General features: G+C 53.7%; 4 protein-coding genes across 4 annotated transcripts; 2 read left to right on the forward strand and 2 right to left on the reverse strand.

Moving 5' to 3' along the window:
* The first annotated feature begins 1,173 nt into the window (after positions 1-1,173).
* BDY24DRAFT_185888 (uncharacterized protein) lies at positions 1,174-2,467 on the forward strand. The gene is made up of 6 exons (XM_076636357.1): positions 1,174-1,442; positions 1,543-1,689; positions 1,757-1,813; positions 1,894-1,987; positions 2,091-2,158; positions 2,237-2,467. Exons 1-6 carry the CDS (start codon positions 1,261-1,263, stop codon positions 2,349-2,351), a joined length of 663 nt encoding a protein of 220 aa, XP_076493427.1. The 5' UTR covers positions 1,174-1,260; the 3' UTR covers positions 2,352-2,467.
* A 982-nt stretch (positions 2,468-3,449) lies between these two features.
* MCM5 (MCM DNA helicase complex subunit MCM5) lies at positions 3,450-7,712 on the reverse strand. Its single transcript, XM_076636360.1, has 16 exons — positions 7,591-7,712; positions 7,212-7,349; positions 6,958-7,084; positions 6,631-6,786; positions 6,334-6,512; positions 6,041-6,202; positions 5,851-5,929; positions 5,552-5,753; positions 5,276-5,421; positions 5,112-5,195; positions 4,803-5,039; positions 4,631-4,714; positions 4,438-4,547; positions 4,230-4,358; positions 3,795-4,134; positions 3,450-3,705 (listed from the first exon to the last, which is right to left on the reverse strand). Coding segments are annotated over exons 1-16 (2,205 nt in total). The 5' UTR covers positions 7,593-7,712; the 3' UTR covers positions 3,450-3,675.
* Positions 7,713-7,736: 24 nt separating this feature from the next.
* Positions 7,737-9,836, reverse strand: BDY24DRAFT_185954 (uncharacterized protein). Its single transcript, XM_076636359.1, has 7 exons — positions 9,366-9,836; positions 9,162-9,299; positions 9,046-9,053; positions 8,855-8,887; positions 8,440-8,517; positions 8,311-8,325; positions 7,737-8,186 (listed from the first exon to the last, which is right to left on the reverse strand). Exons 1-7 carry the CDS (start codon positions 9,690-9,692, stop codon positions 8,147-8,149), a joined length of 639 nt encoding a protein of 212 aa, XP_076493429.1. The 5' UTR covers positions 9,693-9,836; the 3' UTR covers positions 7,737-8,146.
* Positions 9,769-12,361, forward strand: SAH1 (adenosylhomocysteinase). The gene is made up of 12 exons (XM_076636358.1): positions 9,769-9,836; positions 9,948-9,970; positions 10,162-10,197; positions 10,330-10,394; positions 10,491-10,566; positions 10,636-10,750; positions 10,824-10,903; positions 10,979-11,110; positions 11,191-11,507; positions 11,644-11,783; positions 11,863-12,018; positions 12,107-12,361. The coding sequence occupies exons 1-12, from the start codon at positions 9,794-9,796 to the stop codon at positions 12,214-12,216; spliced, it is 1,293 nt and encodes a 430-aa protein (XP_076493430.1). The 5' UTR covers positions 9,769-9,793; the 3' UTR covers positions 12,217-12,361.
* The last annotated feature ends 128 nt before the right edge of the window (positions 12,362-12,489 follow it).

The raw sequence follows: 12,489 nt of genomic DNA on the forward strand, positions 1-12,489 counted from the left end.
TCTCGAACCAGCTGACTCTGCAGTGTTTTATAGAGTGCCCAGCGTCGCTGCTTTGGCATGTCGAGAAACAGCTCCTGTCCAGCTTTCGTCCTCGGTTCATCGAGCCCGTTTGCCTTCGGGAAACTCCTCCCTTCACTCCCTCTTCCCACCTGTTTCACTCCTTACTCGCGACCACAACCTTCTCTCCTCCCCTTCCCAGCTCCTTCAGATACAACTTTAACATTTTTAAGCAGTCGAGATACAGCACGGAAAACATGAGGTGAGTTCGATGGCCTTCTTGCCTTCTTCTGCGTCTCCTGAGCTTCGACCTCCCTCAGCCGTGAGCTTCTCCTGACCTGTTCTCCGCCTTCCCTCCTCCTTCCTTCTTTCCTTCCTTCTTTCCTGCCTTCCAGGTTACCAGAATCAGAATCAGAATCAGACGACTACAAACCACTCAAGCAACTGACTCGTCCAGCCCAGTCTCGTTCGCCGATGAATCGGTGCGTCTCTCTCGACTTCCATCGCCCTCGTCTGTTCTTTCCCACCACTGACCCCTTCCTCGCTCTTCCTTCACCTCTCTCCTTCGCAGAAGTCTATCCAGAAGCTCCACCTACGTACCTCCTGTATCACTGGATCCTTCGCCGCCCAGACTCCGTCAAGATCCTCCGAAACGGGACTTCCTCCATCCTGGCGTTCGAGACGACAAGACGCTTGACCGATTGGCTGGGAGGAAGAGGCGATCCGACGACGACGACGACGACGAAACAACCGAGGACGAGTCTGCTAGTGACTATGGTGACGGGGAGGATGACGGGGAGGAAAAGAGGAGGGATCATCGAGCGAGGGGGACGAAGGGAGGTGTGTTCAAGGGAAAGGGAAAGGAGACGAGGAAGGTCGAGTCAAGGTCGACTTTGTGAGTGCACTAGTTGTTATAGGCTTCATCCCTTTTTTCCGCTTTTTCTCTCTTCGCGAGAGGATCAAGGATCCAGTAGATTGTGGGAGCTCATCTCTTCCTCTCGATGTTCATCCAGTTCTGGGAAGCGCTGGTCTGACGCCGACACCACTAAGATCTCCAGATGGGCTGAGAGATTCGTCGCCAAGGATCGAGAGGCTTCGAAGAGGCAGTTCGTTGATAAGGTTAGTCTCTACTGCTACTCTTCTCTGTCCGTTGTTCCTTTCCTTTCAGCGCTGTTGAGGGTGCGGTCGAACGCGTCTTTGATCCCTCAGTTTCTCTGCATCTCTTCTTCACAGTACCTCCTGAATGCTTTCCCTGGTCGAACTATGGACGCAGTCTACGACAAGTTCACGAGGATGATCACCCAACTGTGCCCGACGCCGAAAGCCGTCGCGTCCTCGGTCAAGAAAGTCATCGATCTCGACGATACCGACGAGGAGGTTGAGTCCGTCAAGAGGAAGAAGGAGGATGTCTCTCAGAGTGAATCCAAGAAGAAGAAGAAGAGGAGGTGAGTTCTCGGTGATTATGGGGGTGAAGTAGAAAGAAAGCGAGGTCTTGCAAAAACTGATCAATCGCGATTCTCTTCTCCTCTCCGTTTGACTTCTAAGGCGACGAGATTCGTCCACCGAGGAGGAGGATCAGCAACAACACGAGCAAATCCGGAGGATGAGCTCATATTCTGTGCCAGTCCCTCACCATCGAAAGCTGGAGGAGGCTCAGCAGCCACCGAGGAGGAACGCGTCGTCCGATCAACAGTGAGCACCGTTTTTGTCGCCTTTCGACGCGATTGAATGCTGAAAACATATCTTCTTGACTTCTTAGACCGAAACCGATGCCGGAGGTCCCGTCGAGAGTTCTTCCTGGCTCTCTTCTCTCGAGGTTCGTTCCCGTCGTCTTGCCCTTGACTCTTTGCGGGTCGCAAGACTGATCGAATTTCTGCGTCTCTTTCGTTCTTGCAGGATGGGGCCCGTTCCTTTAGATATAGGTGACGCCAGCCTCAACTCTTTAGAGACGAAAGGCGAGTTTCCTCGAAAGCTGAAGGTCAAGGTCAAGGTGCGTCTTAATCTCCAATCTGTCAGGACGCTCTACGCTTCCTTTAGATCTTTTTGATCTATCCGAGCACTAGGCTGATTTGAACGTTCGACTCCCGTCCTAGGATTTCGACTTGGCTGCCACCAAGGGAGAGCTTCACGGTCTTTTTGAACGCTTCGGTCCTCTCGAGTGGTGTGTTTCTCCTTTTCTGCGTCTCTTCCTTGCCCGTCCCAAGCTGATAGATCCTCCTACCACTATTCTCATTTCTAGGATCTCGCTGCATAAAGGAATAGCCTTCGTTGACTTCGAGCACGCTCGCAACGCGGAGGAAGCTTGGACGGCCTTGGATCGTGAGCTAGTCCGTCTCTCTTCACGTCTCATTTGACCGTGCTGACTGCTGCAACCTTGTTTTCAGATTCGGTTTTTAGAGGACAGCGCCTTGAGGTCATCCCTCGTTCTGAAACGGGACCTCCTCCCCTTGCTCCTCCTCAGCCTCGACTCCCTCCCTCTCAGCCTCGAAACCTCGCCCACTCCTCTTCAGCACATGCCTCAACCGCTCAAACCGCTCAGTATAGCTACCACCAACCTGCGACGATGCCTCGTGCTCTCACAGCTTTCAGCAACGGCGGGTCGAGCTCGGATCACCCTCAGCAACCTCACGCGTCGTCGTTCGCTTCGTCCTCGAGATCTCTTGGATTTGGACCGCCATCCGTCCGAGCTCCTTTGCCCCAGACGCAGGCCTCGCTTTCAGCGGATTTGATGGCTGCTTTCGAGGCTCAACTAAAACAAGCTGATCCAACGACGCTGTCAGTTCTTCTCTCCCTCTCATTCCTCGCCTCGGGACCTCCTGACTGACTCTACTCCCTCCCTTCAGACTCTCGCTCGCCCAAAGACTAATGTACGCCCAAATTTCTGCTTCGCCTCTCTCCTTTGTTTGGCTGACGAACGAACGATGCCTTTTTTTACAGCCCAAACCAACCCGTGCCTCAGCCAGCTCCCACCTTCGGCGCCACGAATCACTCCCACTTCCCGGGAGCAGGTGTCGCAGATCCTTCGAGTCACACCTACGCTTACTCCCATCATCGATCCTACGACTCGAACGGTCGAGAAGGCTATCAAGCTCCCTCTCCTCACGCGTCGGGCAGGTTCGTCGCCTCCCTTCGTTTCGTTCTCGCTCCCTCGTTCGGCTTCGAACTCGGCTGATCGCTTCTTTTCTTTCTCTTGATTTCGCTTGGAACTTCATGCAGTAATGGGAATCACTTCTACAACGCCGCTCAGGATCCTCGGGTGTTTGGAGGAGGCCGAGGAAGAGGAAGAGGAAGAGGAGGAGGGATGAACGGTCGAGGTGGGCACTGGTAGCTGAAATGGACACTCTTTCAATATCGTAAAATAACATAATGCTGATGATTTGTTCGAAGGCGATTTCGGAACTGACTCTCGAAGACTCGACAAGAGCCTCGAGCTGAGCTTGCCGTCAACGTCGTTTTTCGTAGGACTGGCATAGATCGACAACGAGGAGCAATATGAAAAACGTGGTAAAGAAGTAGGTATTCCAGTTGGCAAGTAAGGAGCAAGTACGAGATAGAAGAGCAAACGAGAGAGAGGAAGAAAGCGACGCGAAACCCAAAGAGACGAAAGACGAGAGAGTACGACAAGAGATAGACTGAAAGCAAAGGAGACGTCGAGATAGAGTGAAACGGAGAAGCAGCCTAGACACCAACCCGATGAATGACTTTTTTCTGTTCGAACGCAAGACCAAATCGAAAAGGGAAAGGCGCGTCAGTTTCTCGTTCCCTCTCTCCTCTCTTCTTCTCTTCCTCAAACTCACCTGTCCCGAAAACCTGATAATCTCCCTCTTCTCCATCACGAACAGCGTCCTCTCCAACGCATGAGCCGAGAACCCCTGCTGGGTCACAAACTCCCTCACGAGGGACTGATAACTCGTGCTCCACCCGATCGGCAACCTCCTCCTCACCTCCCTCTCGATCTTCTCCACCTCGTCGTTCAGCTCTCCCCTCGTGAGACCGGAAGCAGAACCAGCTTGAACGGCGTCCATGGTGGAAAACTTGAAGAGTCGGATGGCTTCGGTGACGTGGTGAGGGAGGACGGAAGGGGTGAGGGTCATTTTGGCGAGGGATTCCGAGATTCGGATGATGGCCTCGAGTTGACTGTGAGATGAAGCGAGAGGAAGGAGGAGAAAGGAAGGTTAGCTGGGTGTTCGTTCGAGCTACCGGAAGAAGAAGAGGCAGATGGAGGCACGAACCGAACGGTGATCGGAATCGAACTTCTCTCGTCGTTGTCCCTCTCCACCTGCTGAACCTGCTTCCTCAGCGCAACGAAGTGACTACTGAGGATCTCGGAAGCCTCCGCTGACAGGCGAGGAGCACATTTGCTGCACGAAACCCAGATCGAAGTAACGGTCAGTCGAGCTTTCGACGAAGACGAAAGGAGAGGAGCAGAGGTCGACTCACGTCTTAACGTAGGCGATGTAACGCTTCATCTTGTCGATGTCGATCTCTCCGATGGTTTCCTGTCCCGTAGGCTTGTTCATGTGGATGTTCATGACGTGCTTGGCGATGGTCTGGTAGCAGAAGCGAAGGACGAAAGAGAGGAAGACGCGTCAGAACCTCGAAGCGGGAAGAAAGGGAGGAAGCGAAGACTCACTCGATCTCGAAGCTCGTTGTGCTCGTCCTTGACGATGAAGATCATATCGAATCGAGAAAGAATCGTCGTTTGGAAATCGATGTTCTGGGCAACCGCAGGCCGAAAACCAAAATTTCGTCAGCATCTCCCTTTCTCTCCCCTCCTTCCCTCGAACTCCTCTTTGAAAACTCACCTCTCCAGGACTCTTCATGTCGTCATATCGTCCAAACACAGGGTTCGCCGCCGCCAGCACACTCGTCCTCGAGTTCAAGATGGTGGTGATTCCAGCCTTAGCGATCGAGATGGTCTGCTGTTCCATGGCCTCGTGGATGGCGACTCGATCCTCGTCCCTCATCTTGTCGAACTCGTCGATGCAAACGACTCCTCCGTCGGCGAGGACCATGGCTCCTCCTTCGAGGAAGAACTCTCGCTGTAGGAGGGAAAGATGAATATGAGTGAGAAAGGAAGAAGGAAGAGGAAAGAGAGATGAAAAAGAACGAACAGTCTGAGGATCCCTCTGGACCGAAGCCGTCAGACCAGCTGCACTGGATCCCTTTCCGGAGGTGTAGACCGAGATGGGAGCGACCTGAACAAAGCCAAGACATCGCACGAAGGTCAGCTTTGGTGTCGGAGTCGAATGAGAGAAGAGACGCGACGAGGACGTACCTTCTCGACGAACTTGAGCAACTGCGACTTGGCCGTTCCGGGATCTCCGAGCAGCAGAACGTTGATGTCTCCTCGAAGCCTCATTCCATCGGGAAGAATCTTCTTGCTTCCTCCGAACAGCAGGCAGGCGATGGCCTTCTTGATGTCTGAGAGATCGAGGCAAGGAGGAAGGAGGAGAACGCGTCAGGTTCGGATTTGAGCTCGATCTTCCCTCTGCTCCCACAACAATCCTCTCACCGATAGGCTCGAAGAATAATAGGAAACGAAGCTACTCACCCAAGTTCCCGAAAATACTCGGCGCCACACTCCTACAGAACCTCTCGTACAAGCCTTCGCTCCGACTGATCTCTCCAAACTCCTCCTCCTCTTCGGCGGTGAACCCACGAGATCCAGGCGACGTAGCGAGAGAAGTGTCGAGTTCGAGACCGAGGACTCGAAGGTAAGGGGTTCGGAGAGCGGGAGCTGAGGCGGATCCTCGCTGCGAAAGAGAAGGAGGGGAGAGGAGGAGGGAGGGTCAGTTCGAGGGAAGAGAGACGCGTTAGGGCTGAAGACGGAGGAAGGGATGAGTTACTCACAGCCTTCTTCGACTGGTACGTCGAGTAGATTCCCGTCACGATGACTCTCGATCCAGGGACGACCTTTCCTGTCAGGTACCTAGAACGAAGGAAAACGAAGACGAGACGACGCGAACGAAGAGAAACCCGATCAGCTCTTCCGTTTCTCGAAGAAGACGAAGAAGGGAGTGTGGGATTGAGTGAAACTTACCTCTCAGCGCTCAACTGCATATGCCTCGGGAGTTCTCCGACAGGAACGACGTCTGGCGCTTCCTGCAGCTTGATGCTCTGCTGATCCACGAATCTCGATCGATCGTGCATGATGGTGTAAGGATCCATAGGACAGTCCTTCGTTGTTCCAGGGAGGGCTTCACTGCATCGGTCGAAGTCGTCAAGGGTGGGGAGGGACGGGGAGGAAAGGTCAGCTCGCGTCTCGTCTCCTTCCCTCCCTTCCTTCCCTTCCCTTCACGAGCGTTTCGGGAAAGACGAGCGGTTGAAACTCACGCTTCACACCTCCTAGGCAGACTGCTCCCTCCTCCATCTCCCATTCCTCCAGGAACAGGCAGGATCTTTGTACTCCTGCAGCTCTTGCACTGAAGATGCAGCGACGTCGCTCTCGAGGACAAGGTCGAAGCGGAGATGACGATTCCGGGCAGTCGAACGAGGTGGGTGAGAGTGTTGGCCTGCAGCACATCAAATCATCAAAACCAATTCCACGAAGATCAGCTTCGTTTCGGACCTTCAAAGGTCGAGGGAACGACGCGAAGGAAGGAAGGAGAAGAGAAGCTCGACAGAACTCACCGTCAAATCCCTGAACTGAATCATGTTCATCCCACTCCTCAAGACCGCCTGGATATCCGGGATCTCCCTCTCCGCCACGGAAGGAGCTCCATCGATTCCTGGACCTGAGAGAGGGTGAAGGATCTGACGAGCTGAACGAAGAAGGGCGGATTCGAGCTGAACAAAGGAGGGAGGAAGGGAAGGGGAGGTCAGCTCTCCCTTCGTTCGCTCGCTCGTTCGACGTCGTTTCTTCGACACGTCAAAATGAAGGCGGCCAGAACCCTTCTCCTATTAAGGAAACACCTCTTTCGACCGAAAGGAGTGTTTTCAAAATGGAACGAGACTCACAAGAGGCAGCATCTCCCCTGGTTTCTCCTGCACGAGCTGAGCGAGTTCCTCGTTGTACACGACGAGATCCCTCAGATCCACCTCCACCACGTGCTGGCGAGCTAGTAGACTCGATCTCAGGCGGTCCCTACGTACCGGTACCCAACCAAACAGAGTAAGAATCTGGATCTGAACGAGTTCGAAGGGTTCGAAAGGAAGGAGAACGTCGCGCTCCCTCCCTCCTCCCTCCCCTTCTCTTCTGGAAGCGCACTCACCTATATCTGAACCCTCCTCCAATCCTGAATCCTTGAATGAAATCGTAGAGGGATCTCTCGATAGCTGCTGGGGCGTCTCCTGGACCTTGATGAGGGAGGACAGAGACGGAGAAGACTCGGTTTGCGTCGAAGCCGGACCTGAGGCGAACGAACGAAGAATGATCGGAATTGGAGAGCGATATCGAACGAAGGAGAGGCGAGGGTTGAGCGTATTTCAAGTGGATGAGCGGCGAAGGGAACGAGCGACGAGGCGAGGGAGGAGGGTGAGGACGAGGTGCAAGGAGGGAACGAAGGAGAAGGGGAGAACAAGAACGAAGCGAAGGTCAGTTCTCTCCTTCCTTGCTTCTCCTTTTCTCCTTCATTCTGTTCATAGACTTACATGGTGAATCAGACGGTCGATCGAAAGCAGAGAGGTGAGTGGATGGGAGAAGGGAGGGAGAAGGAGAAGGGGAGGGAAGGGAAGGGAGGAAGGAGAGGGTAAATGAGGTTGAACGTTGAAGGAGATTCGAACGTCGAGAGGGAGGGAACGCGAGACGCGTTGGTTGCTAAGGGGAAAGTTGGCAACGTTTTTGCGTTGTTTTAAGTTGAGATGGACAGACTCGAGGAGTTGGTATCCTGAGAAATGCGTTCGCGTTTTTTTGGTGCATATAGAGGGCAGGGAAACGACGAGGCCTCGACGCTCGACTCCTTGAGCCCTCTCCTTCTCGTCTCTTTCCCTTTCTGTTGCTCGTCAAAGCTCTACACCGCATCTCTACCAGATCAACGTTCTTTTCACCAGCCTCTTGAACCATCCAAGCTTTCCCCTCCTCGCTCTCTCGCGATCAAAAGTCCGAATCCATTCATTCTCCTCCCTCGGCCCTCCCCTCTCTGTCTCCTCTGAATCTACAACCGACTGCAAAGAAATCCCAACGCGAACGAAACTCAACCACCAGCATTTACTTGGCGGTCTCGAGCTCCTTCATGAACTCCCGGATGCTGTTTTCACCGAATGCGAAGCGAAACGAGAGAGGGAGAGGGGAAGGAGGAGGAGGTCAGCTTGAGCTCTTTCGTTTCGTTCGTTCGTATAAGGAGAAGGTGGGTAGGTAAATGGGATACGAACAAGTTCTCCTCCTCGCTGATTAATCCCAACCAAAGCAAAACAGAACAGAAAAGAAGAGAAGAGGCGAGTGAGAGTCAGCTGAGCAAAGGACGAACCCGAAGGAGCGAAGGGAAAGACGACAAGACGCACAGAGAAGCCGCGATGTTCTTGATAGGGTCGTTGGGAGTCTCGATCACTGGGGGCTTGGAGTACTGGTAGGCCTTGTAGCTGCATGCGTTCGAACGAAGAGAGGGAAGGAGAGAAGAGAGGTTCAGCGATTCGTTCGGGTTTGGTTGGGTTTCGGAGGATCTCGTTTCTTGTGAATATGGGCAGAGTTCTCGTTGCGGAGAGACATAGGGGTGCGGTTGGTGCTCTGGTGAGGTCGCGAGACGGAGGTTGAGAGCCGAGGAAGCGAGTGCATTCGTGTTGCGATGGAGGATCGAAGGGAGAAAGGGAAGGAGGGGAAGGGAAGGGAAGGGAGGACGTCGAGCTCGAATCGGACGGACGAAGGCCCACTGGCTTGCTCCCCCTGAAACCGAAAAAGAAGCAAGAAGTTTAGACTCACGCAGCGAAGTATCCGGCGTAAACTCCGAGGCAGCTGAGAGAGGTAAGAAGGGAAGCGATAGAGCGAGAGAAGGGGTAGACGTCAGCGACGAGTCTTTCCTTTGCGAGCTCGGAGTTTGCTCCTTCGTTGGCGATCAAGGTGAATAGGTGGTGAGGTCATGGGAGCAGGGGGAGGTGTGAATGTATGCGTACATGTATTCCTGTTGAAGGAAGAACGACAAGGAAGGGGAGGAAGAGGGTGAGCTTGGATGGATTCGGACCGACGAGGAGGAGGGAGATGAGGAGCACAGAAAGAGAGCGAAACGTACGGGCTTGACGAGCTTTCCGAAGATGAGGCTGTAGAGCGAGATAATGAGTGATGGTGAAGCAAGTTCGAAGCGGAGGATGCGGCCGAAGAAGGAGGAGTAGAGGTCGAGGAAGGGGAGGAGGAGGGGAAGGAAGAGGATCTCGTCAATCTCTCAAAGCTCAACAGACTCGGACGATTACGACGATGAGAGTTTATCTATACGTACTAAGGTGCGGCGTGAGCTCCGGCCATTTTGATAGAAAGAAGAAGAAGGAGGGAGGATGGAGGGTGGAGGAGAAGGAGAAGGAGAGCCAGAGCCAGGGAGGTTCAGGCGAGGGAGAGGGGTTTGAAACAGACCTCTTTTTGAAGACAGATTTCGTTGGCTCTCCTTCTTTCCCTCTACCCACATCTCCCCCCTCCCCTCCTCCCTTTGTGAGTTCAAGCTCCTATACACTCCCCTTCGCCTCCTCTCGCTGGATCGATCTTCGAGGGAGATCTCCGTCAAAAGAATCTCGCTCTCAGAGCATCGAGGACGGAAGAGAACACGTTCCATCGAGATCGACCTTCGTCCTTTCAAAAGAGCTCTGTAGACTGACTCCCTCCTCTCCCTTCTTTTTTCTTTCACTCTATTAGTTCTACCCTCCTTCTTTCACTATGGTTTACAAGGTCGCCGACGTTTCCCTCGCTTCTTTCGGACGTGAGTCGACTTTCCATCCTCCTTCCTTCCTCTTTCAGCCCACCTCCCTCCTTTGTTTTCTCTTCCACGCACGAGCTGACTTTGCTTTCTTTTTTTCATTCGATCTTGTAGGAAAGGAGATCGAGCTCGCTGAGGTTAGTCTCTTCCTCTCGCAGCTCTCTGAAGTTGAGGGCAAGGAGATGCGAAGGAGGGAGGGAAGCTCGACTGTTCAGAACGGTCCTCGTTGCTGGCAGCTCGTTCAGCTCTCCCTCCTTCCCTCTCCTTCTTCTTGTCACTCGAACACCTGAACTGACTGTTCACTTTCGTTCTCCTTCCTCCCATCTAGCGAGAGATGCCCGGACTCATGTACATCCGAGAGAAGGTACGCCATCTCTTCCCTCCTCCCACAACCCACCTCTCGACTTTTTCTCGTCCCACGTTCTCGCACGCAGTCCCCTTCCTTCCATCTTTTAGTCCTAACCTTGTCCTCTTTTCTTCTTCGTTTCTCATCAAGTTCGGAGCTTCCAAGCCCCTCGCTGGAGCTCGAATCGCCGGATGCCTTCACATGACCATCCAGACGTGAGTCTTCTCTCGACGTTCAGCCCTCGCGCGTTGAATCTCGTTCAACAAATCGAGACTCACCTTCCCTGTCGTTCTCCCTTTCCTTTTCTTCAGCGCCGTCCTCATCGAGACCCTCACCGCTATCGGAGCTGAGGTTACCTGGTCTTCTTGCAACATCTTCTCCACCCAGGTGAGCTTTCTAGACCTCTTCGTCGAGCTCGTTTCAATCGCTCATCTCCGATTCCTTTCTTTCCTTTAGGACCACGCCGCCGCTGCCATCGCCGCTACCGGAGTCCCCGTCTTCGCCTGGAAGGGAGAGACCGACGAGGAGTTCGACTGGTGTATCGAGCAGACCCTTGCTGCCTTCCCCGACGGTTCGTTCTCGATCTCCTCTCGACTTCCGTTCAGCCCTCGGTCCGTTGCTGACTTTCTGCTTGATCTCTTCAGGCAAGCCCCTCAACATGATCCTCGACGACGGAGGAGATCTTACCACCATGGTTCACGAGAGGTTCCCCCAGTACCTCGCTGTTCGTCCACTTTTCCTTCTCTTCAGTCATCGAAAGATCGGTTTGCTGACGCGTTTCTTTTTCCTTCGTTAACAGGACATCAAGGGAGTCTCGGAGGAGACCACCACCGGTGTCCACATCCTCTACAAGGCCTTCCGAGACGGCAAGTTGAAGATCCCTGCGATCAACGTCAACGACTCCGTCACCAAGTCCAAGTTCGACAACTACGTTCGTCCCCTTCTTTCTCCCTCCCTCCTTCCTTCTCTCCTTCCTTTCCTAACATCTTCCTCTTCCTCCTCTCTCTACAGTACGGATGCCGAGAGTCCCTCGTCGATGGTATCAAGCGAGCCACCGATGTCATGCTCGCCGGAAAGGTCGCCGTCGTCGCTGGTTTCGGAGACGTCGGAAAGGGATGCGCTGAGTCCCTCAAGTCCTACGGATGCCGAGTTCTCGTTACCGAGATCGACCCCATCAACGCTCTCCAGGCCGCCATGGCTGGTTACGAGGTCGTTACCATGGAGGAGGCTGCCCCCAAGTCCAACATCTTCGTTACCACCACCGGAAACCGAGACATCATTCGAGGAGAGCACTTCTTGGTCATGCCTGAGGATGCTATTGTTTCCAAGTGAGTTCAGCTTCTTCTCTTTCGTTCGAGGAGGGTGGAAGTGGAGGGAGGAAGGTCGAGAAGAGGTGAGGTGAGGTGAAGAACGAGCGCGTCGAAGCTGACCTTTCGTCTTCTCGTTCTCTTCCTCCTCCTCCAGCATCGGTCACTTCGATATCGAGATCGACGTCGCGTGGCTCAAGGCCAACGCCGCCGGACACTCCAACATCAAGCCCCAGGTTGATCGATACACCATGGCTTCCGGCCGACACATCATCCTCCTCGCTGAGGGTCGACTCGGTGAGTCTCGTTTCCTTCCTCTCCCCTTCCTTCCTTCGAGATCTTCGCTGACTTTTCTTCTCTCCTTCGTCCTTCACAGTCAACCTCGGATGTGGAACCGGACACCCCTCGTTCGTCATGTCCTGCTCGTTCGCCAACCAGGTCTTCGCCCAGATCGCCCTCTGGACCGAGAATGAGAAGTACCCTCTCGGAGTTCACATGCTCCCCAAGACTCTCGATGAGGAGGTCGCTCGAGGTTCGTCTTTCACACCCTTCTTTCCGTTTCTCGACCTCGAAACCCGAAGTGCTGACCTCCGTTCTCTCGTCTTCGTTTCGTTCCTCAGCCCATCTCGCTCAGTTGAACATCAAGCTCACTACTCTCTCGACCGTCCAGTCTGACTACCTGGGGCTTCCTGTTAACGGACCCTACAAGCCTGACCACTACAGGTATTAAGCAGCTCTCTAGTAGACTAGCTAGCTTTCTATCTTTGTGGTTTCGTGTTTCTTCTCGTTTTGCATCCCCCTTTGCATAGGTTCTTCAACTGCACCTCCCACTCTCCCCCCCCCATAAATTGCAACGTTTTCTCTCTCTCTCCTTTTTACGACTATAAAGACAACCCTCAACTGTTTCATCAATTCCTTTGGGTTCCGGGCTGGGAAAGAGCGACTACGTTCGATGAGACCCTCAGGGGAGGGTTTATCAGAGCTCGCTGATCAAGGGAGGGTA

This window comes from Mrakia frigida (genome assembly GCF_051309035.1).
Source record: "Mrakia frigida strain ATCC 22029 unplaced genomic scaffold BDY24scaffold_35, whole genome shotgun sequence".
In the NCBI taxonomy this organism is placed as follows: Eukaryota; Fungi; Basidiomycota; class Tremellomycetes; order Cystofilobasidiales; family Mrakiaceae; genus Mrakia; species Mrakia frigida.